This window comes from Hippopotamus amphibius, chromosome 2, assembly GCF_030028045.1.
Source record: "Hippopotamus amphibius kiboko isolate mHipAmp2 chromosome 2, mHipAmp2.hap2, whole genome shotgun sequence".
Lineage (NCBI taxonomy): Eukaryota > Metazoa > Chordata > Mammalia > Artiodactyla > Hippopotamidae > Hippopotamus > Hippopotamus amphibius.
The window spans coordinates 89,876,598-89,898,718 of record NC_080187.1 but is presented as its reverse complement, the minus strand read 5'-3'; the positions used below and the strand labels follow the sequence as shown (position 1 = coordinate 89,898,718).

The 22,121-nt window shown below is 37.8% G+C and overlaps 1 protein-coding gene across 5 annotated transcripts in view; it reads right to left on the bottom strand.

The window, feature by feature from the left end:
* MPDZ (multiple PDZ domain crumbs cell polarity complex component) overlaps positions 1-22,121 on the bottom strand; it is a 154,515-nt gene that overhangs the window by 40,063 nt on the left and 92,331 nt on the right. For all 5 annotated transcript variants that reach the window (XM_057721662.1, XM_057721664.1, XM_057721661.1 and 2 more), the window contains exons 21-24: positions 21,795-21,918; positions 13,892-14,090; positions 7,924-8,028; positions 4,304-4,396 (exon numbers count right to left, since the gene is read on the bottom strand). In XM_057721662.1, coding sequence (XP_057577645.1) covers positions 4,304-4,396; positions 7,924-8,028; positions 13,892-14,090; positions 21,795-21,918 — 521 coding nt within the window. The remainder of the gene's footprint in view (positions 1-4,303; positions 4,397-7,923; positions 8,029-13,891; positions 14,091-21,794; positions 21,919-22,121) is intronic.

Below are 22,121 nucleotides of genomic sequence, written 5' to 3'. Positions count from 1 at the left end.
GAAAGCTCTGAGACAGGTAATGAGACTCTGCAGTCTACTCCCAGCTGCAGGAAGGGTGCCAATGCTGGACATCAGATAAATGAAGAACACACGGTCCAGCATGCCCTCAGACTTGACATCTGAGGTGCTCCCAGAGGAAATGAAAGGCTGGAGGTAGGACTCCTGTGCGACGAGGGAGGTCACAGTAAGAAAAGACTGGGAAAAAAGAGCGGCACAGGTGGAGTGAGAGGATGGGCAACTGGTCACATGAAGACAGATGATGAAACATCTTTTCTTTGGTCAGCACTTTTTTCTTTATTAGAAATCTAAGATCCTAGAGATCTACTGTTTAGTCTAAAAGGATCTCACCGTGATTCTTGATCTTAACAAATCTGTGAGAATAGCTTAAACGAGTCAAAATCCTATTCACCATTTTCTTTCATGCTAGGAATTCTATGAAAGAGAAGAACCAATTTCTTCCATTTCCTATGGTAAAATGGCAAAGTACTAAAGCCAGTAGAGTCAACCACTATCTATATTTAAGAATCCAGAATATATAGGTAGGACTGCCTCACTCTTCTCTTAAAAATGAAAAAAACGAAAAGAAAGAATGAAAGAAAATGTTTCCTAGGGTTCTTTGTGGTTGGTGTAAGTTAGAAAGTGGTTCTTATGATTCCCTGAATACTAAAAAAAAAGCAGCAGCAGCAAACAGTGCTTAAGGGCTTATCACGTGCTCAGCATTATTCTCTGAGTTTCATATACTTTGATTTAATTACCAAATCACTCCTATGAGGTGGATCCTCTTGCCAGCCCCATTTTACAAAGGGAAGAGGCACGGAGAGGTTAAACAGCCTTTGGATTCCAGCGCCCTGAGCTTCCTCAGGATGTGGCATAGACAGCAAAGTGGTCTCAGATCCCCTCCTTAGAGAAGATTCTGTAACTTCTCAAAACATCACAGCAGATAACCAAGACAGAGTCACCAAAATGACCCTGTGCTGAGGAATCAGACTCAGGATTCACAGAGCAGAGCATGATAAACATTCCGTGGAAAGAAAAACAAAAGAGTTATAAAAGAAAAAAATTATAGAACATGGGCAGAGCTGGTTTTACAGAAAAATGGCGGCCTTTCTGGAGAACACAGGTTTAAAAAGAGTGAAATTCAGAAAAGCAAAGGTAAAACAGAGCTCTGAGGCCAGGCTGCCTGAACTTTGAACCAAGAGTTCCTGGGCTCGAATCCTGCCCTTTTGCTCCTTTACACCTGTGTGACCCTCTGCAACTTCTCCAGCCTCCCTTTTACTTTCCTCAGCTGGGAAACAGAGCCAACAAGAGTCGACACCAGAGAGTTTCTGTGAGGATTAAATTCATAATGCATGTAACGTGCAAAACAAAGCTTTGGGACATACTAAGCAGCCAATAAATCTCTGATTCCTCTTAAGATGATGGTTATAATTATGATTACTGAAGGAATGTCAGCAAGGTATGATACTCAAGTCACATGATAAATGAGCAAATGTATGCCCCAGTACCTCAATCCTGTTATGCCTGCACACTGTTAGATAACGCACCATCTTCCACCCATCAGGTTGACAAAAACATTTTTTAAATGATCATACGATGTGGTAACAAGGACGTGGGGAAAGGGAAACTCATATGCTGGAAATAAAAGTAAAAACTGGTATAGTCACTTTAAAAAGCAATTTGACAACTTCTAGTAAATGATACAGTTAGATCTACGTGCCAGCAATTCCACTTTGGGATGTACACCCAGAGAAATTCTCATCCATACGTGTAAGAAAATAGATATATTTACTGCACAGAATTACTATAATAATAATTAACTGTTAACGACTCAAATATCAATCTGAGAATAAACGGTGGTATATTCATAGACTGAAATGCACTGCTACAAGTAAACTGAATGAATTAGATATTTAAGTATCAACATGATAGATCTCCAAGACACTGGTGTGACAGAAGAGTAAGCAAGTTGGAAAATGAAACACACAGTATGATACGATCCTGTACATGAAAATCACACAAAATGAAAGTGCAACATAGATTATTTACAATCTTAAAATTTACCCTTGCTAAAAAGTATTCTCTATTTCCACACACAGTAAATTCTTCTTGACTGCATGAAAGAATGTCCTAACAGGTTTCCAGCACTGTAAAGTACATTCACAACAGTTGGTCTCATTTACTAAAAGCTCTGGCTATTTTGGTAAGCTTCCTCATGAACTTCTATGAACTTTCCCCCAAAAGTACCTTAGTGCTTCCATATAGGTGAGGGAGGTCAGAGTATCTTCTTTAAGATTTATGGAAGCTCCAGACACATCCTCTCTGTAAATTAGTTACCGCCTTTAGAGACACCGCTTAAGCCGATGTGAAGGTTAAAATTGAGGATAAAAGCATAAAAATATTCCAGTCTGGAAGTTATACCCTTCTCATAGGAACATTTCGTAACGATTCCTGTGCTCAGCCCTTCATTTTCTTTGTTGTAAAGATGATGAAGACGCCGATGACTGATGAGACCGACCACTGACTGAGTGCTCACTCCGTACCGGGCACTGTACTAAGGACTTTACCTGCATTGTGATATTGAATTCTCCCCCAAATTCAAAAGGTTCTATTATTTTTTGACTTTTAAATAAACATGCGTCTTTCTTAAGTGAAGTACGGTGGATGTGACATATATTAATGTCAGGTGTGCAGCACAGTGATTCAGTATTTTGCTCCATTAGAAGTTATTACAAGATGAGCCTGATTCTCTGTGCTAAACAGTATATCCTAGTTGCTTATCTATTTTATACATAGTAGTTTATATCTCTTTATCTCTTACCCCTAAGTTGCCCCTCAAGCCTTCTCTCTCCCCTTTGGTAACCACTAGTGTGTTTTCTATACCTGTGAGTTTGTTTCTGTTTTGCATATACATATCTTTGTTTCATTTTTTAGATCCTACATATAAGTGATATAATACAGTGTTTGTCTTTCTCTGACTTATTTCACTAAGCATAATATTCTCTAGGTCCATCCATGTTGCTGCAAATGGCAGAATTTCATTATCTTTATGGCTGAGTAATAACATTCCATTGCGTGTATATACACATATATAAAGATAGATATATAATTCCACCTAATATTTATAATCTATCTAACTTACTTTTGTCTCTATCTTCAAATAAACAAGAAACTTAACATCTTATAGTATTTTTTCTGCCACAGATCTAGCACTTTTAGTCTCAATGTGGGTAATAATGTAGAAAGACCTTCATTTCTTTAATCAGTCTAAACAGCTTTTAAAGAATTCAAATCAAAACGTCATTTTAGATGCCTGAAAATGCTTACTTTTTTTCGTGAAAGCAACATAAAAGGTTTCCTATACTTTGATGGATTTAACCTAGAAAATGTATAAACGTGATGGCTGCAGCCTCAAGTTCATTTGTGAGCAAGGCAAATCATCAAACTGTATCACGCATCTGCAAAGTAGAAATTTTTCTCTCTTGAGAATTTTATTTATTCACTATAGAATAAATATTAAGTATTTACTATATAAAAGGAAACTTTGTGATAGTCACCTTTAGATCTGTTTAGAGAAAGTACCCAATGATTACTTATATTTTATACTTAATGCAAAATATCTTACATTTTCCTTTAATTACTTTGTGTGTCTCTACATCTTGCCTCCCCAAATACATAACAGCTTCCTTAAAGGCAGGGTTTATGTCTTGCACTTCCCCGTTATTCACAAAATCACCTGCCTCTCATCTGGATCCATAATCAGGACTCAATATATTCCTATTAGACTGAATTTGATTCCACTCAGCATGAACATGAAAAAACACCTTAGTGATACACCATAGTATATCTGAGCAGATTTAGGAAAGTCATCTTTTCTATTATATAAGAAATTCATTCTAGAAAGAGCGTAGGTTAGAGTAACTACAGCCTATGATAAGATGCTTACACACACATTTTGGATATATATGCTTGACTATCTAGTTTCTACAAATGCTAGAAAAATTTCAAATTAACATTTGGTGGTTTACCTAAGGTCAACTCTACAGAAAATATTTCAATTACCTATGCATAATTTCCTCTAGTTAATTTTACTTAGCCCCTACTATGTGCCAAAGCCTTGAATACATGCTAGGTTTAGCCCTGTGTGATACACATTATCTTCTCCACTGTGGCCATGCAGAAATGGAGGGTAAGGGATATTAAACAACTTGCCCAGAGTCACGGTAGCAAGTTGTAATCCAGTACTGGAAACCACCCCTCCCTATCTTTAAACTCTGAGTAGGCAGAAGACAGAAAGAGTCCTTACCGCCTGGGCTGATTCCAATTGCGGTATGTTGCATTTTGAAGTTCACTTTCTTCCCCCTCTCCTTCTTCTCGCTCTGGTAGCTCTGGAATGTCTCTATAAAAGAGTTACACAGTGAGTACTCCAGAATCCTAGTAAAACCACACAAGGCTGTCTTCTATATACTTTACTGTTGGTTTGGCAATGCAGAACTGCTTTATATTTTTGCCATACTTGGCTAATAAGTAGATAATATTTTACATTAAAGGGAAAATAAAACCTGATTACATAAAATAAAAGCTTTATCGTAGAATTAATCTACTATAACTGAGTCTGGAGATACAGCAGAATACAAAGAGCCTTGTCTAGTCTGTTTCTTTCCTAAGGAAACATGGATGAAGGAAAGAAAGGCATGAAAAGAAGGGGAAAATGCCAGAATTTTAAAGAGCAACTATTCAACACGTATTTCTTAAATGCCTACTATGTGCAAGAAGGTAGAAGCACCACGTGGGTTATAAGCTTACACAGCCCCGATCGATCCCTGGCCTGAAAGAACTTATCATCATGTACACCAGGAGTGTAGCATCTCTGCTTCCTCAGGATGGACCAATGCTTTCCCTTCAACTTTTCAAGACAGATGGAAAATGCTTATGGCCCAGCTTCAGCCCATCCAAAGGAGCCAGACACAGAATTCTCCTTACAGGAAGTAGTTTACAGTGCACTTGTGTTCAAGGTCAATTTTCAATTTCTGTACGAATTCAGATTTTGCCAAATGCCACCAGACATATAACAAATGTGTCCAATCTGTTAACTGACTATAAATAAAACTGTAAAATAATAACCTTGTCAGGAAATATTTTGTTTTCTCAAAGGTACACTTGGCATCAATAAATGGCATTGTAAGGGCAACAGAGAATGGTTAAATCAATTATGGTGTGGCCTTAACGCTGTTAGTAAAAAAAGGATTTCTAAAGAAATATGTCCATATATTCTTTTGAAAATAGAGAAGGCTTTAAAACTTCTAATTCAATGGATGTTTGCAGCTGATTTTTATAAAAACTGAAAAAATATCTCAAGACAGTATATGTTCAGATTATATCCATTCCCTCCCGACAAGAATACTGAACTCTGTCCAATTATACTCTCTTCAGACTTTAAGATCAGAAGTCATCTAATCCAATAATCCAACTGTGGCTGAATGTGTTTCCCAAAATTTCTGCCAAGCAATTGTCCAGGCTTTCCCTGAACCTCTCATTTTTTCTTTGACCTGAATGTTAGATTTTTGTTTTTCGTCTGTGAAAAGGAAATCCACCTGTCTGTGGTTCGTAGCAGTCGGCTGTGTGACTGAATTCCCCTTCGGTGTAAACTGAGGAAGGAGGCTCTGAATGAGGCTGGGGTTCTAAGAGCCTAAGCCTGACAGTGGGACAGGACTGTTGCAAATGGATCCAAAGAAGGATTTTCAAAGTGATGTTAAGAAGTTCATTGAGAACTAAAAAGTCTGAGAGATGCTCAATCCATAAGATGCAATGTCATCACAAGGCCTAAGCCTCTGGAAACACCACTGGAGAAAATATGATAGAAAAAGCAGGTATGGAATACAGACAGGAATGAGAACTTAGAAAGAGTCTCTCAAATATTCAGTTCTTACCCCTAAAGCCCAAGCTGAGGGAGCTGCTCAGACACAAGCGCACACATTACATCACACGCTCCTGCTTTTTGAGATGTAAGATGACGCAAATATGCTGAGTCCTCTGATACAAAAACCCCACTCTCTTCTAATGATTCTCCAATCTCAAATCATTTCACTAAACCAGATATGCTCCTATAAATGTGGTGATTATTCTTTATCCATCTTAGGTTGGGGTTTACGGGACTCAGGTCGTGTGCCCCAAAGAGCAGAATGGACCGGTTCTGTTCCCCAGCACTCACTCAGCCAAGAATGAATTCTGCACTCACCCATGTTTGCTGTTGAATATCAATAAAATTTGTCAACTATAATAACTAACTCTTTATGTGCATTAAGGTGCCAGAAATTGGCACAAAGTCACACAGTAAAGGAGCAGAGGTGAGACCTGAACTGAAGCCATCTTACTACAAAACCTCAACTCAACCTCCATGCTATGCTGCCCCATAGTTTTATACTGGACTTGTGCAATTCTGTTTTTGGATCCAATGGTTAAGAACATGAAGCCTGACTGCATGTATTCTAACCTTGCCTCTAACACTTAGTAGCTATGAAACTTGGGCAAATAACCTCTCTGGTGCAGGTTCCTTCTATGTAGGACGAAAACCATTTTGTTCTGAGCACCCTTATGTTAACAGCAAATATACTTTTCCTGCAGGGCAATAGCTAGTCACAGCACTGTACAATTCAGGCCCCTCTCCTTTCTGTGCTGGGAGGAAAGCAAAGCGCTGAAGCACAGCTGTAGTCTTTCACTCTAATATTAAAATTTTGAGTGCTTTTAAGGCCTCAGAACTTAGTAAGAATACCACGTTAAGCCATCTGAAATATTTCAGAGGACACTGGAACTACTGTCTTTACCATTTTAATAGGAAGTACCAGGTAGCTGTAATCAATTCCTGTCATTAACCTCGAGATGGAAATTCTAGGGAGGAGTATGGCTGAGTTTTGTGCAGGGTGGAATGAATGCTCCTTTTCCCATAAAATTCAAGAGGCCCTAAGGGGCATGACATTCCTTTCCCTTTATTAAACACATAACACACCTTTTCTTCCCTAACACTTTCTGCAGCCATGTGCAATCTGCAGAGGAAGGAGCCATGTGATATCATGATGCCTGCAGAGTCACTGGACACCAGGGTGTCCTGGGATGTTAGAACTTTTGTGAGCAGACCTCGGAATGTTTGCAGAGCCATTTTTCTCTACAGGCATGCTTAAAGAGAAATCTGTTACTCAGTTGCTAATGCAACTGAAAAAAACAGGCCCACAGCTGAAAGTGTACAGTGGATCATTCTTCCCGGAAAAGCAATTTGACATTATTTTTCTCCCTGTGCTGAACTCAGCAGCAGCATCAGAATCTAGTTTCTGCCTTTCCTAGTGGGGGGGTGGGGTGGGGGGAACGACTATTTTCCTGCATTATTTAAAGGTTCTTAATACACTGTGTATCAAGAGGCTTTAAATAGCCATACACTCTATTTCCTAACATGCGTATATAGACATTCAGCTGCATGCTCCAAAGGAGTGAAAACATAACCATTAAAAATGTTCCTGAATCTGTATGTATAATAAAAAATAAATAAAATTTCTGAAAATGTTTGTTTATGAAAGAGGAAAAGTGATACAATACCATACAAATTGTAGGTTCCAGGGAGTTAATGAAATCATATTCATATCTGGGGTAAATCCCCACAACTCAGTATGTTGAAAGTGCTATATTGAGTGGTATGACTAAAGATGGTTTTAATTTCTTGATTTTGTTTTTCACATTTTTTCCAAATTTTCCACAATTTATGATCACTCCTTAAGTAATACAGGGGAAAGGGGTGAATATTTTTCTAAATCTTGTAAGAGAGAAAAGGAATTCTGTCTTTTTCATTTCTGGTCCTCTCTGACTCTGAATTCAACTGTTCTTTATAACTTGCTTTATATCATTCATTCACTGCCGCAGATTTACTGTTTCACGTACCTGCCAGTGTAGGAAGAAAAAATATCCAGGGCCATTATTCCTCCAGATTGCTGTCCCAAGCTTATTCTGAACTCTTCTAAATGCTCTGCGGGCACATAAGTAATTCTGGAAGAAGATACAATCCATGAAAGCAAAGGGAAGCAAAGTTTTGCCTGTTAGGAGAATTTTCCAAAATATATAACAAAATTACATCATCCCTTCATCTCTACTTTTCACACAATTCATTTAAATCAGCTTACTCAGTAGAGAATCCAAACTTCAAAAGGATAAAGTATCCTATAGGCAAGAATAACAACAGAGATTAAAATTTTAAACACTGCTGATAAACTGTGTGTTTACCGAAAATCATACAGGGGAGGAACACAACATAGTATCTATTTCCAGATGAGAAGACTAACGAGAATTTTTTGAAATTAAAGAGATCTATAAATCCTTAGAAAAATAACTGTTAGTAATAATATTTACCTTGTCCAAAGATTTTTGGTTTCCTTAGTAGAAACAAATTAGGTGAACTCTACTAAAACACTGGGTTATTCCAAATTATACACAGTTAATTATGGACATTAACAACCATTATCAATAATTATATCCTAGCTTTATTAAACTATTAACTCTCAAGTCTGAAGTTGAACCGTTATAAGTTTATCGAAAGACTCTGTTATTAATCTGTAGCCACTTCTTATATGTTCATTTGGTTTCAGAGAAAAGCCTGCTGTTTACATTTGAATGGTCACTTACTAATTCAAGGAGTGCTGGCTGAATGCCTGTCATGTGGAAGGCACTGAGTAAGATGCTGACTACCGCTATAATGCTTAGAAACTGACATTTGAAAATTCAAGTTTACTACCGTCCTATCAGGCTACACGACTGATACACTTGTTCAAGTATTCCGTTCCAAAATCCTCAAATTAATGAATAGTAAGGCAAGAGAAAGAATGCATTTGAAATCAGTTCAGCATATGTGTGCAAAGAAACAAAAATATATATCAAAAATGCACAATGCAAAAATCATAAAGACTATTAAACTGGCTAGCTCACCCATGAAGAAAACAAGTATCAAAACCTTAGCACTGGAGGGCAAAGATAAAGGACTGCCTTTCATGGTATAATAAAAGAAGAATTATATCAATGGCATAATTTATTGTGAGGAAGGTACATAATTTCAGACATACTGGTGATTCCATAAAAAGCATTCACTCTGTGGAGGTGGCTTAGGTTTGACGTCAGAGGACACAGTTCTGTTGCTTCTCCGGAGAGTCCTGGTAGGCTACATCACCACCAGTGAGTCTCCATATCCTCAGTCACAAAAAGGACGTCACTCCTTATGAGGCTACTGTAAGCCGAGAAGCACGACACAAAGGTACCACTGTGCTCTACCAGAGCACCAGCCAGCCTGGCCACACCTGAGCATTCTGGCAGAAGCCGCGGACCCTTATGACACTTTGCGACACTTCTACCTCGAGGATCAAACTGAAGTAAAAAAACACAGTTTACTGGATTTAGGACTAGGCTGGGTGAGAGAGTTGCACTTTAATTCTGGCCCTACTTTATTCATCTATAAAAACGCCTTCTCTAATTGAATAGCAAATGTGCACTTATCCCTTCAAAAATAATGAGTTAAAAATGTTTCACATTATGTTGGGGAAGAAGACTGCCTTTTACACAAGGGAAAATAAACATAAAACATAAAACCTGAAAAGCCTATTCAACAAAACTGGTATTATTTCTGAAGGTTCGGTAAAGGTAAAATTCATATAAATAAAACCTTAATTAAAAGAGCCACAAAGAGGTGAGGAGAAAAAGCTAGACCACAACAGGGAAAAAAAAGAATAAGCAGTTAAAAGCATTTAATTTATTAATGGTTTGAGAAGGAAAAGATGTTTCTATCCCAAACACTGTTGAAAATCAATTCTCTTTATTTGTTCAAAAGTGTTCACCCTTTACCAAAGGGTGGGGGACGAAGAGCTTTACAAATATTTTTCTGATGTTTTAGGGAGCAGTCTAAACAGGAAAGAAAGCAGTTTTCATAAATAATTAGCCCCATACTGACAGCAAGGCCACCAGAACAAGCGTCCCACAATGCATTAGCCCATGCAGAGCAATTATAATACATGCCTGGTCACACGGCCACACAAAACCTCGAAACACCAACCAAGAACACCAAACTATGTTATGAACTGCATAAACACGCTGAAACCGCATATGTGAGAGTTGTATTAAAAATTCTTAAAGGCAAACTAACCTTGGGATACATGTGGAGTGGAAGAAAAAAGAACAGCATTAGTGATGCTGAAATGTGACACAGCTATTAGCCCAGAGGTTGCGTCTGCACATACAGACAGGATCGCTCCCTGACAAAAGAGCTGGAAAGCTTAGTGGCAGGAAAATATGATTTTCAAATGAGTTCACAATCACCAGTGCAATGTGAAAATGCAACCATCTCACAGCTCTGTTGGGAATATGTTCTTACATAAAGGAGAAAAAAAAAAAGCCAAAATGTATACACACTGAATCTCTATCCGGATCTATCCGCACATGGGGATGCTACAAAAGCACGAAGTGGTTTTCGCAGACAAGTTATAACACGCAGCCATAATGAGCTTCTGAATCACCGATACTCACACATAAAAGGGGGCTCGCTCGTCAGCAGGTGCTGCAGAGAACCTAGGATGTGAAGCATACGCCACGGCATCTTTTTACAACGGTGTTAACAAATGTCAGTGTCTTGTGTTGAATGTGAGATGCATACGTATGCAGTTAAAAGTGGGTGCTCCTGGTTGTTTCTTCCCTTTCCACCTCCCTCCCATCTACGCCTCCCCCAGAAAAGCATCTGCTCTTCACGGCTGTCTATCGCCGTGATTATTAACAAGCACAGAAAAATGTAACCACAATCAACCTTTTATTCCTTGATCAGGAATTCATCCCACACTTTAGGTTAAGGCAGGTGAATTCTGATTCAGCTCGGTAATTATCTGGCAGATGTTACAAGCAGCTGCCGCTAAGCGCAAATCCCTGGCTATTATTACAGAAATATAAGAGCTCCTGGCAAGGTGGAGTGTGAAGTGAGACAGAATGCATTCTGGTGAGGCTTCACATCTGGTTTTCCATAGAAAATAATGAAACCTGGAACTTAAACTGGCTCTTCCTGAACTCTTGAAACTCAAATTATCTACCCAGGCACACAGGAATGTGCACACACAAAGTTCCTAGCCATCTCTCGTAAACGGCAAAAAAGAAAGTCAGTGTGTTGTCTCAATAAGCAATGCTTTTCCTAAAACCAATCAGTTATGTAACTGAACCAGAGTCCCTTTATTTTTTTTAAGTCCCTGCAATACATTCCTCCACCACCACCCCAGATGAAGCTAGCTTCCTAACAAGAAATCAAAAGGAAGAGACATGGATGGAGCCTAGATCAAGGCAATGACTACAACACCTAACTGGCACTTAACGTTATGATTCCATTCAGAGTAATGGAAAGACCAGACCTTCCGTATGGGAGGATTACCCACACACTTTTCAAGCAATTTAAAATCTTTTGCGTCATGAAAGCGAGTGATAGGGAGGAGAAAGGGCCAAAAACACTTCATGCAAAATGCATGGAACACTCAGCCGCTCAGCCCTGGTCAATCTAAATGGCAATTTATCACTTGACACATTTTTTCCGAAAAAGAATTCTATGATTCTTTTTTTTTGTTTTTTATCATTTACCTAATGAGTCAAAACTACAGCCATCCGAATCACAGCTTTAAAAGGATATCAGAGAAGAAACTGACGTAATCCGAGGGTGTGTTTGTGAGTGTGTTTATGCACGCTGGTGAGCATGTGAGAAAGAGACTGACTGACTGACTGATTTCCAGAGGAGGGAAGGTTGTAGGATTTTTCTTATTTTCTCTCTTTTTAACGTAAGATACTACATTACATTTTGCTTCTTGGAATCCTAAAGCAATTATTTATGAAACTAGCTCCCTAGTCGTAATAAAGCTGCTAAATGCATAAATGGGTAAATTCTGGTGCTAAATCAGAGGGTGGGAAAACAAACAACAAAACAAATCAAAACAAAACCAAAAAAACCCCACAAAAACCAAACCAAAACAAAACAAAAAAACAGGAAAGGAGAAAAAGGCTTTGTAGCCTGAAAACATACCTGACAGCTTTTCTAGAGCTGACTAGACATGACTTATGTTAAATCAATGTCACAATGGGTTAAAACCAAGCACCAATTCTAGTGTTCAGAGTGCCAAAAAGTGGACAGGAGACCGGCATCAGGGCTCATGGCATAAGACGTGCACTATCACACAATAAATCAAATGATCGGTTACGAGGCCATCTGTATTTTATATTACCTCTAAACTACACAAGCCAAAAGCCCGGCAGTAAAGAGTCTCCATGTAGATCCTTATCATTCATCTCTGAAGCGAAATGAATGGACACTGGCCTGCAAGTGGTGAGGAAAGCACTTAACGTTTCTCTTTTTATTTATTGTAGAGGCACTGACATTTTTAATGATCTTCACTTGTACTTGCAAGATTAATAAGATAATTACGGAACTGTCACATGTTCTGATGATCTGTTTCATTATAAAATAAAAGTCAAAAAGGCAGGCAAAAATATGAAAGCCCATTAGCGAAATTCTGCCCTAAAAATAAAACCTCCTTTTTATAGATGGCAGAATCCACTCTAAATAGCATATATTTTTTCTGTTTTTTATTAAGAGGAAAATGAAACACAGATTGTAAATATACTTTTCTTACCTAAGCTCTACCAATATGTATTTTGCAAAAGAATAATACAGAATGCAGTCAGTAAGATAATATTAATACAAAAATATCTCCCATACTAATACTCATCATGTCAATTTAAGGTAAACACTCTTTCCCTGAACTCTTATTTTACTATTTTATCCCTTATACGTTAAATGCAAATATTTAATTATTAATGCTAGAAAACAAAGGAAAGCTATTGCATTGTTGAGGTGTGACAATAAAGTTATGAACCGGTTTTTATGCTGGCTAAAGAAATGTCTAGTGACTTAAAAAACAAACCTGCTTTTAGTACATTATGGGATGGTGAGACATTTAAACACTTCCTAACAAAATAGCCTAGATGACCTACCATCAGACCATATCAACATTTTGGTGAATTCTCTTATATCATGAGGGAGTTCAACAAAGGGTAAATTATGGGTCATACTGGCACTGTTCTATACGATCTTTTCCATGCCTGCCCTTAAGGAACTGGCTTACTTAGAGGATTCACACCGATTGTTAGGTAGTGCACAATTTGCTATACTGAGGCCAATCCAAATTTCTTTGTAAGTTCCTAAGAGTAGAATGTCCTGCTCTACGAAAGAGATTTCATATCTGTCACATCTAAGATTTTTGCAGAAATCACTGGAGAATTAAAAATAAAAACAGAAGGCAACAATGTTTTGAAGTATAGTTGTCCTTAGGTATCTGCAGGGGATTGGTTCCAGGTGCTCCCACGGATACCAAAATCCATGGATGCTCAAGTCCCTCACATAAAAAATGGCAGAGTATAGTTGGTCTTCTGTACCCACAGGTCTTCCATCTATGGGTTCAATCAATCTCGGATGGAAATTTTGATCCAAGGTTGGCTGCACCTGAGGACATGAAACCCACAAACACAAGAGAGCCAACCGTATATTTACTGAAAAAAATCTGTGTATGTTTGGATCTGCACAGGTCAAACCTGTATTGTTTAAGGGTCAACTGTATTTCAGTATTGTTAGTATTGAAAAGTCATTGATTGTCGATATAGTCTCCTAAAGATTAAAACTGATACAATCAATAATTTCTCAGGAATAGTCAAATTCTCCAGTGATTTATATTAAATAAATATATGATAATTTTGGTATATCAAACAGACTTATGTACTGAGAAAAAATTCTGATTAATGAATGGAAATTCCTGAAATTCCCAAGCCAAACTAGGATCCAAATGATACTTACTTTATGTCAGGCCCAATGAGAGAATGTCTTCTCAACATGGCTCGTGCCTGGGCATTGGTTAAACTGATAGTAGATTCTTCATTAATAGACAAGATGCAGTCCCCAACAGCAATCCGACCATCTCGACTGATGGCACCTCCATGAATAATGCTTCGAACAATCATGCCCAAGCCATCTTTATTAGCACTTACTGTCATTCCTATGGTAAAGGAGGAACACACATTAAACGCATGACTTTCACAGTCTCCCAAGGCAATAGAAATAAAAGCAAAAATAAACAAATGGGACCTAATCAAACTTATAAGCTTTTGCACAGCAAAGGAAACCATAAAACTAAAACACAACCTATGAACTAGGGAAAAACATTTGCAAATGATGCAATCGACAAGGGCTTAATTTCCAAAATATACAAACAGCTCACAGAGCTCAATAACAAAAAATCAAACAACCCCATCAAAAAATAGGCAGGAGACCTAAATAGACACTTCTCCAGAGAAGACACAGACGGCCAACAGACACATGAAAAGATGCTCAACATCACTAATTATTAGAGAAATGCAAATCAAAACTACAATGAGGTACCACTCCATACCAGTCAGAATGGCCATCATTAAAAAGTCTACAGATAACGAATGCTGGAGAGAGTATGGAGAAAAGGGAATCCTCCTACACTGTTGGTGGGAATGTAAATTGGTGTAGCCACTATGGAAGACCATATGGAGGTTCATCAAAACACAAAAAGAGAGTTGTCATATAATCTAGCAATCCCATTTCTGGGGATATATCTAGAAAAAACTATAATTCAAAAAGATACATGCACCCCATTTACAACACACAGCAGCACCATTTATAATAGCCAAGACATGGAAACAAACTAAATATCCATCAACAGAAGAATGGATAAAGATGTGGTATATGTACATACATACAATGGACTATTACTCAGCCATAAAAAAGAATGAAATAATGCCATTTGCGGCAACAAGGATGGACCTAGATATTATTATATTAAGTGAAGTAAGTCAGACAGAGAAAGACAAATATACTATACAATATCACTTACATGTGGAGTCTAAAAAGTGACACAAATAAACTCATTTACAAAACAGAAACAGACTCACAAGGAGAACAGATTTGTGGTTGCCAAGGGGGAGGCAGGGTAGGAGAGGGATGGAATGGGAGTTTGGGATTAGCAAATGTAAACTATTATATATACGTGTAACTGAATCACATTGCTATACACCAGAAACTAACACGACATTGTAAATCAACTATACTTCAATAAATTTTTTTAAAAAGCATGACTTCCAAAATCATTATAATTTGAATTTGATAATCCCTATGGATTCATAGATAAAATAGAGTAACGTTTTTAGCAGTAAAAAACAATCAAAAGGAAAGCATTAAGTTTCTAACAAAAAAATTTTTAAAGTAAATTTAGAAATGTTTGTGAAATTATATCTAAAGATACTCCATGTTAAATACATTAGAGATGAAACAGGGTCTACACTGTGGCGTGAACGTAGCTTAGGCTATGCGATGTGTTGCCACTTACATGGAAAGCTCTCTCATGGAGAACATTTTGACAGTATCAAATCAATTTTATAATAATAGTTCATCTCTTACGTACATGAAAGAATAAAGAGCAGGACTACAAATGGAAAATTAGTTCTCTAAAATTAAGAAAATCTCTGCTATTTCCTTATTTCTAGATCATTTGTTCATTTGGTATATATTTACTATATGCATACTATGTACTAAGTACTAAGCTGGTGGCTTGATATAAAAAAGTATGACAGAATACCTAACATCAAAAAGCTTGTATTTAAATCTTATCTGCAGTGCCTATCACAGTGCCTAAATGATCCGTAGTCAGTTGAGTTAAACTGATGTGAACGTTAACCTATTACCATTTTATTTCCAAGTCTGAACTTCAGTGAGCTCCAAATTTGGATATTTAATTGCCCTCTTGACATGGTCCCCGAATGAGTCATAAGGAACAAAACCCTAGTAAGTATAAAACTGAATTCCCTAGTCTCCATCTCCCCTTATTCCTCCACATGTCCTCCCCGTTTTGGTAAAAGTCACCACCATACTACCCTTCATGACTCAGAGCAGAAATGTTGGGGTTGTTCTGGATTCCTACCTCTCTCTCACTCTCTATATTTAATCCATCACCAGTCCCACCATTTCTAGCCCCCAAACTGATCCTGAATTCACTCACCTTTCTCCGTGTCCACACTAAACCTAGACCAATCCAGCACTTCTCCTGCCTCACTTTTTGAACCAGCCTCATCACTGGTCTCCTGGCTTCCAAAGTTGTCCCTGCCAATGAATTCTTCTCACAGCAGACACAGCAACCACTCAGAAAAGACAAATCACATCACATTACCCCCTCTGCTAGCAATCTTTAACGGTTTCCTGTTGTGCAAATCTACAACATAGCTACATAGCCCTGTCCATGTGGGACTCCTGGCCTGGCCCTCCTGACGTGCACCCTTCCTGTGGAACATGTCCTCCTTGCCCACCCCCACCACGTTCTAGCAACATGGCCTTTTTCAGAAACACACCTAGTGTCCCTTTTCAGAGTCTCTGCCTGACACCCCCTTTCTGCAGCTCTTGCACAGCTAACAACTTCTCATCCTTCAATATCACTTCCTGAGAAAAATATTCTCGGCAAACCATCTGAATTAACGTTCCCTTTCAACCTACCCTCACTTTATTCCTTCAAAAATATAAAACCTATTGAAATTTAAAACTTTACATAAAATAATAAAAATTCACTTAAAACCAAGTACTAAAAGTTCCTTCCATAACAAGATTATATAATTAAACAATATAAGGAGAGATATAAATCTATAAGGGTATTTATAAAGACTTTTGAGAGATGTCACTAATCATTTTTATAATTTTTTAAAAGAAAGAAATTCTCTCTAAATATTAACTCTAACTATACCAAATTAGACATGATATTTCAAATGCTTTTTAAAGAATGATCCTGACTACAATGTTTCCAGCCTGATATTTCATGCCTGGATATGGGCCATCCAGGCTCCTGGTTAACATTTTCTAATAGAAATGAACCGTAATCAAATGTACTTAAAAGATTCTGTTAAGACTCACACAAATGATTTTTAGGTGTATTTTTTTTAAGGAAACACCTCTGCTTACCAAAAACCAACAAACAAGTTTACATACTGCTTCATCCAAGGTGGGTTTCCTCTGAGCAAAGACGTTGCCTCTGAAATGTTTCAGTAGGTACTCTGGTTTGCCCTGATGCTGCCATCTTTCCCATCAAGACCCACCAGACAACCATACGTTTTGTAAAATCAAAATGTGTGACTACAAGACACAATTTAACTCAGTGGCCCATCCTGGGAATCTAACCCATCATTGCGTTCTCATTGGCACCTTGCATCCTGCACTAAAGCAAGCCACAGATGTGGGCAAGTCTTCCCAAGCAACAGTCACCATGACCTCTCAATTCATTCTTAACAGCACATGTAACTCATGACTCTACCAGCTATTAAGGCTCTCAGGTCATGTCAACCATATAAACAAAGAGGGTGACATCAGTTAGCTCAGCTTATACATTCCTTTCACCCAATGATCGTTTTTGGGTTTCAATATCTTCAAGGTAATATCCACTGACTAGATTTTGGTTGTAACTCATAAGATCTCTCAGTTTTTCCCTAAAAGATGTACAGTAGGATAGGCCAAACCATGTACTGTAGAACCAGAGAATGGATTCCCAGTTTGAGTTCCAGCACTTCTAATCAGTGTGGCTTTGGGCAACTGATTTCACACCGGCCTGCATTTTACTCATTTGTAATGTGGGGATAATGTCCACTTTTAGGGTTGTTTAAAGAATTTCTGAGAAAAGCACACATAGTGTTCCTTTCAAAGTGCTCAACAAAGTACAAAAGAAAAAAGAAAACTCACAGAATATATTAAAAAGGCATCTCTACTCCATTCCAAAGCTACATTGCTTTCTAAAGCCTTAACGCAAATTGTAATTCAGCTTCGAAATGAAGCCTGTTATCACAGCAATGCTCCTGCAGCCCTGGGTGACTCAAGGACTCAAGTGTCTTGTATGGTGTGTGAAAACTGGAGACAGACTCAGGTTTGAGACCTGGTTCCACCTCCTAAGGGCTGAGTACTTTCGGAGAAATTCCTGAGACTATGTTTCTATCCCTCATCAGTGAAGAAAAGGTAAAATACCTTCCTTTCCGTCTTTTTTATCTTCACTTATTACCTTTAAGACCTAATACAATGTAATTAGCCAATGTACCACAGACCTATCAAAAATAAAGATTAAAATTTTCAAAGGTCACTATATGCATGTATATGTATGTGTGTATATCTGCATACAACATTTCCCCCACTAAATTTAACAAAGTTTAAAAAACCCAGGTTATTCTTAAAGCTAATGGATGACGACAGCTTTTCCAGAAACCTATCATTTATTAATAATTTCTTCTGATTATAACTAGGAAAGAAACAAATTACCCAGAAAGTGAAAACTGCAACCTCACACAGATTAAGAAAAGACCTAATCTATGAAAACGTGTTCCATGACAGACCTTTTCATGACACACCCTTCTACCAGCACAAAGCCAATCTCTATTAGATATTCTAAAATACTATCATACTTTTCAATATTTCAAGCTGTAAAGGCAACAGCTTCCTACAAAAAGACTTAATGCTTTAATTAAATTGTTTTAGTGTTCTACTGAGATTTTTTAAATTGGCCTTTTTCATTATTCCTTTACATCTAGTTACTTAGAGCATTGTAGAAATCTAAATATTGAAATCTCCTGTCAAATGAGATGAGAGAGAAATGTTCTAGCTTTGGCATATAGAAGTTGAACTCCAAGATGCCAGAGGAACTTCACTGGGTCCCAGGAAATCAAAGAGCTAAGGACAAAGCCCCATAAGCATTTTGGGTATGTCCATTAATCAAATAATGGAAACTAAGCAGAAAAGTAAAGCTAAAAGATACATATTACATATATATGTTAACACTTTTATATGTGTTAACACATCAGTTTACATTGGTAAACTAATGTTGTTGTAATTTCACACTTTTAACTAAGTGGTTTAGTCTCACAAAGCAAATTAAAGGGTTCTTTTATATTTTAAATTTAAAATCAAACTCTTGAGGTATAAATGGATTTCCAGGTATGAAAGCAAGGACACTTCACCTTCTACTGTTTCTTCCCCCAAAACCTAATCATTTTGGTATATCTTTTAAAATAAAAACTCAAAGGCTACAGTGGAAGCAACCCCATTTTCCAATAATAGATTAGTGGATAAACGAAATTTGGTATACACACACACACACTGGAATATTATTCAGCCTTAATAAGGAAGGAAATTCTGACATGTTACAACATGGATGGACCTTGAAGACAGCATGAAATAAGGCAGTCTTAAAAGGACAAATATCGTACAATTCCATTTACATGAGATACCTACAATAGTCAAAATTTATAGAGACAGAGAGGAGAATGGTGAGGATACCACGAGCGAGGGGAGAGGTGGGAATGAGGAGTCAGTGATTTATGGGTACAGAGTGTCACTCAGGGAAGATGAAGAAGTTCTGGAGATGGATGGTGGCAATGGTTCTATAATAATGGGATGTACTTAATGCCACAGAAACATACACTTAAAAATGGTTAAAATGAGCAATTTCATGTTATGTATCTTGCACTGCACTAAAAAAATGATATATCCTGATGTCATAACAGAATAAACAAAAAACATCCATATGATTGTCTCAACAGATGAAAGAAAAGATTTCACAAAATTCAACATTCTCTCAGCAAACTAAAAACTGGTGAGCAATCCCAAGAGTCAGATCGTAAAATCAGAGGTCCTCAAACCCTAGCTCTTTCAATAGCCTCCAAACTGCTTCCGATCTAATTCATCCACCTGTGCCAGAATTCTTAAAACACAAATCTGGTCACGTCACCCCTCTGCCCGTAGCTCTCACTGAACAGTGGAGCTTAAGACAGGGGGGTGTCATGAGGGAAGTCCCATGTCCTGCACACGAACCCGCCCAGCAGCTGTCTCCCACCTACCATTCCTTCAGCTTCAACTCTTACTTTGCAGCCATCACACCACACCCACCCCACACCAAACAAACTTCAGTTCTCTGCCCTGGCTCTAGCAGCTTCCGACTTTCCCAATGCCTCAACTAGGCGGTAGAAATCTACTCCTTTTTCAAAGACAAATCAAACGTCTTCTCTTCTTTGAAAGCTTTCTAGAAACTCCCCCACACTCAGAGAGCAAGGTCAACTCTTCCTTCATTTAAGCCTTCAATGTTCTCTGTGTGAGGGTCTCTCATAGCAGGTATGATATTTTAATGCACTGAGGATTTTAGAAGTCGGTCTACTCTCCTGAACTCATGCTACTTGAAGAAAATGATTAAATAATGGTGTCTAAGCACAGTGGCCAGAATACAGAAAATAATTAATGTTTGAGAGTTGAGTAAATACACTAGAATGGGATTTCTCATATGGGCTCCGCAAAATTTCTGTCTTATGAGTTAATTAAAAAAATGGGTTCTGTGACCAATAATATGTGAGAAATGCTGCATCTTGTAACCTTTTCTTAGAGATCCACAATGCACATTTGACTATTAAAGCCACTGAGAGAAGCAAACAGAAACACCAGTCTCCTTAAATTTACCACATTCCAAATTTTTAAACTTGGAACCCATTTATAACTCCTATTAACATCCTACAAAACTAGTATTATAAATAACACGCTTTCAGAAATACTGCATAGCAGATGAAATATTTCTGACATGCTTAGGTATCTATAGTGCATATCCCATAATTAATGATTAGAGAAAGTTCTGAAGTTTAAGTTATATATTATTCTAGTAAATGTAATATATAAGAAGTATTAAAACTAAGTAGAAATTCTCTGCTATAATTCTCCACGTAGCTGCTGTTAGTAGTGCCCGGCTGCCAACCAAATGGAACAAAAGCTAGAAGGAGACAGAGACTGGAATCCCAATCACCAGCTAAGCACTGCTGGACTCCTCTGCCAAGTCCCAAATTTAACAAGGTAACTACACCCCGCCATAGATACCAATGTCAAGGGTACTGGCTGGTTACATCCTAGAAGGAACAAGATCTCTGAAGCAGAGCTAACCAGAGAGTCTCGGGCTGTAATCAGGCCCCAGTGCTGACCCCATTTCTCAGCACTGAGCACGGAAGACAGAACTGAGCCACGTCACTGCTTAACAGAAGAGCAAATGTGATCTGCCTGTGTATATAGTTTCAGCTATTGTAACTAGGATTTTATTTCTACAGGGAGTCTTCTTGCCCAATTCAGAAGATTTGGGATTATCAATCAGCCACAACCCTGCATGGGTAAAAGAGGGCACAAAAATCCTGCCACCTGGGAAGGACTATGGAATAAATGCCCTTAAATTTTGATGGCTGCACACCTGGCTGTCTTTATTTCAGAGAATGAAAGAAACTAAATACAAACTGACTTATACATAACTGCTAGCATTCAAAGAAACTAATAATTTACTTTTCCAAAGAATTCAGAATTCCAAATAGCTGACTTTTCATCTTCTAAGAATTCCTTTTCTGATTTGCTGTTTCATACACAAACACTTTGTATATCTTTTACTTGAATGGAAATAAGACTCATGAATACTTGTAAATAATTAAGACAGTGAAGGTTATAACTAGCCTCAATTAAACAAACCTGTTAACCATTTCAAATAATGAGTACATAAAAAGAACAATCATAAAAACTACAGGGAATTTTACAACATCTATTTTCTTATCTACAGTCAAACATATTGAAACTATGTCCAGTATTTCCTCTTGGCCAGGGGATTGGGAGGAAAGGTGTATGTGAAAAATAAGAAACTTACCTAGGCTAGAATTGCCTTTCGCTATCATAATAGTCCTCTCGAAAGATTCTCTGGACATATTCTGGAGCATGACACACTCAGCAGCAGAGGCCAGTGAACCCTGCTGAATTAAGAACTTGGAGCCCTGTCAGAAAATAAAAATGAGTCACGTGGAAAGTAAAACTAGACTTTGGAGTGTGATTTCAACATCACCCATATTCTCCAACTGGTTGTGCTTTATTCAGCAAGAACATATAAACAAAACAAGTTCATAGGTTGCCTTCTGAAAATCTCAGCATCAAAGAAGCACTGGCTCCAGATGAGCCAGAGAAACCTGACCCTTCCCTG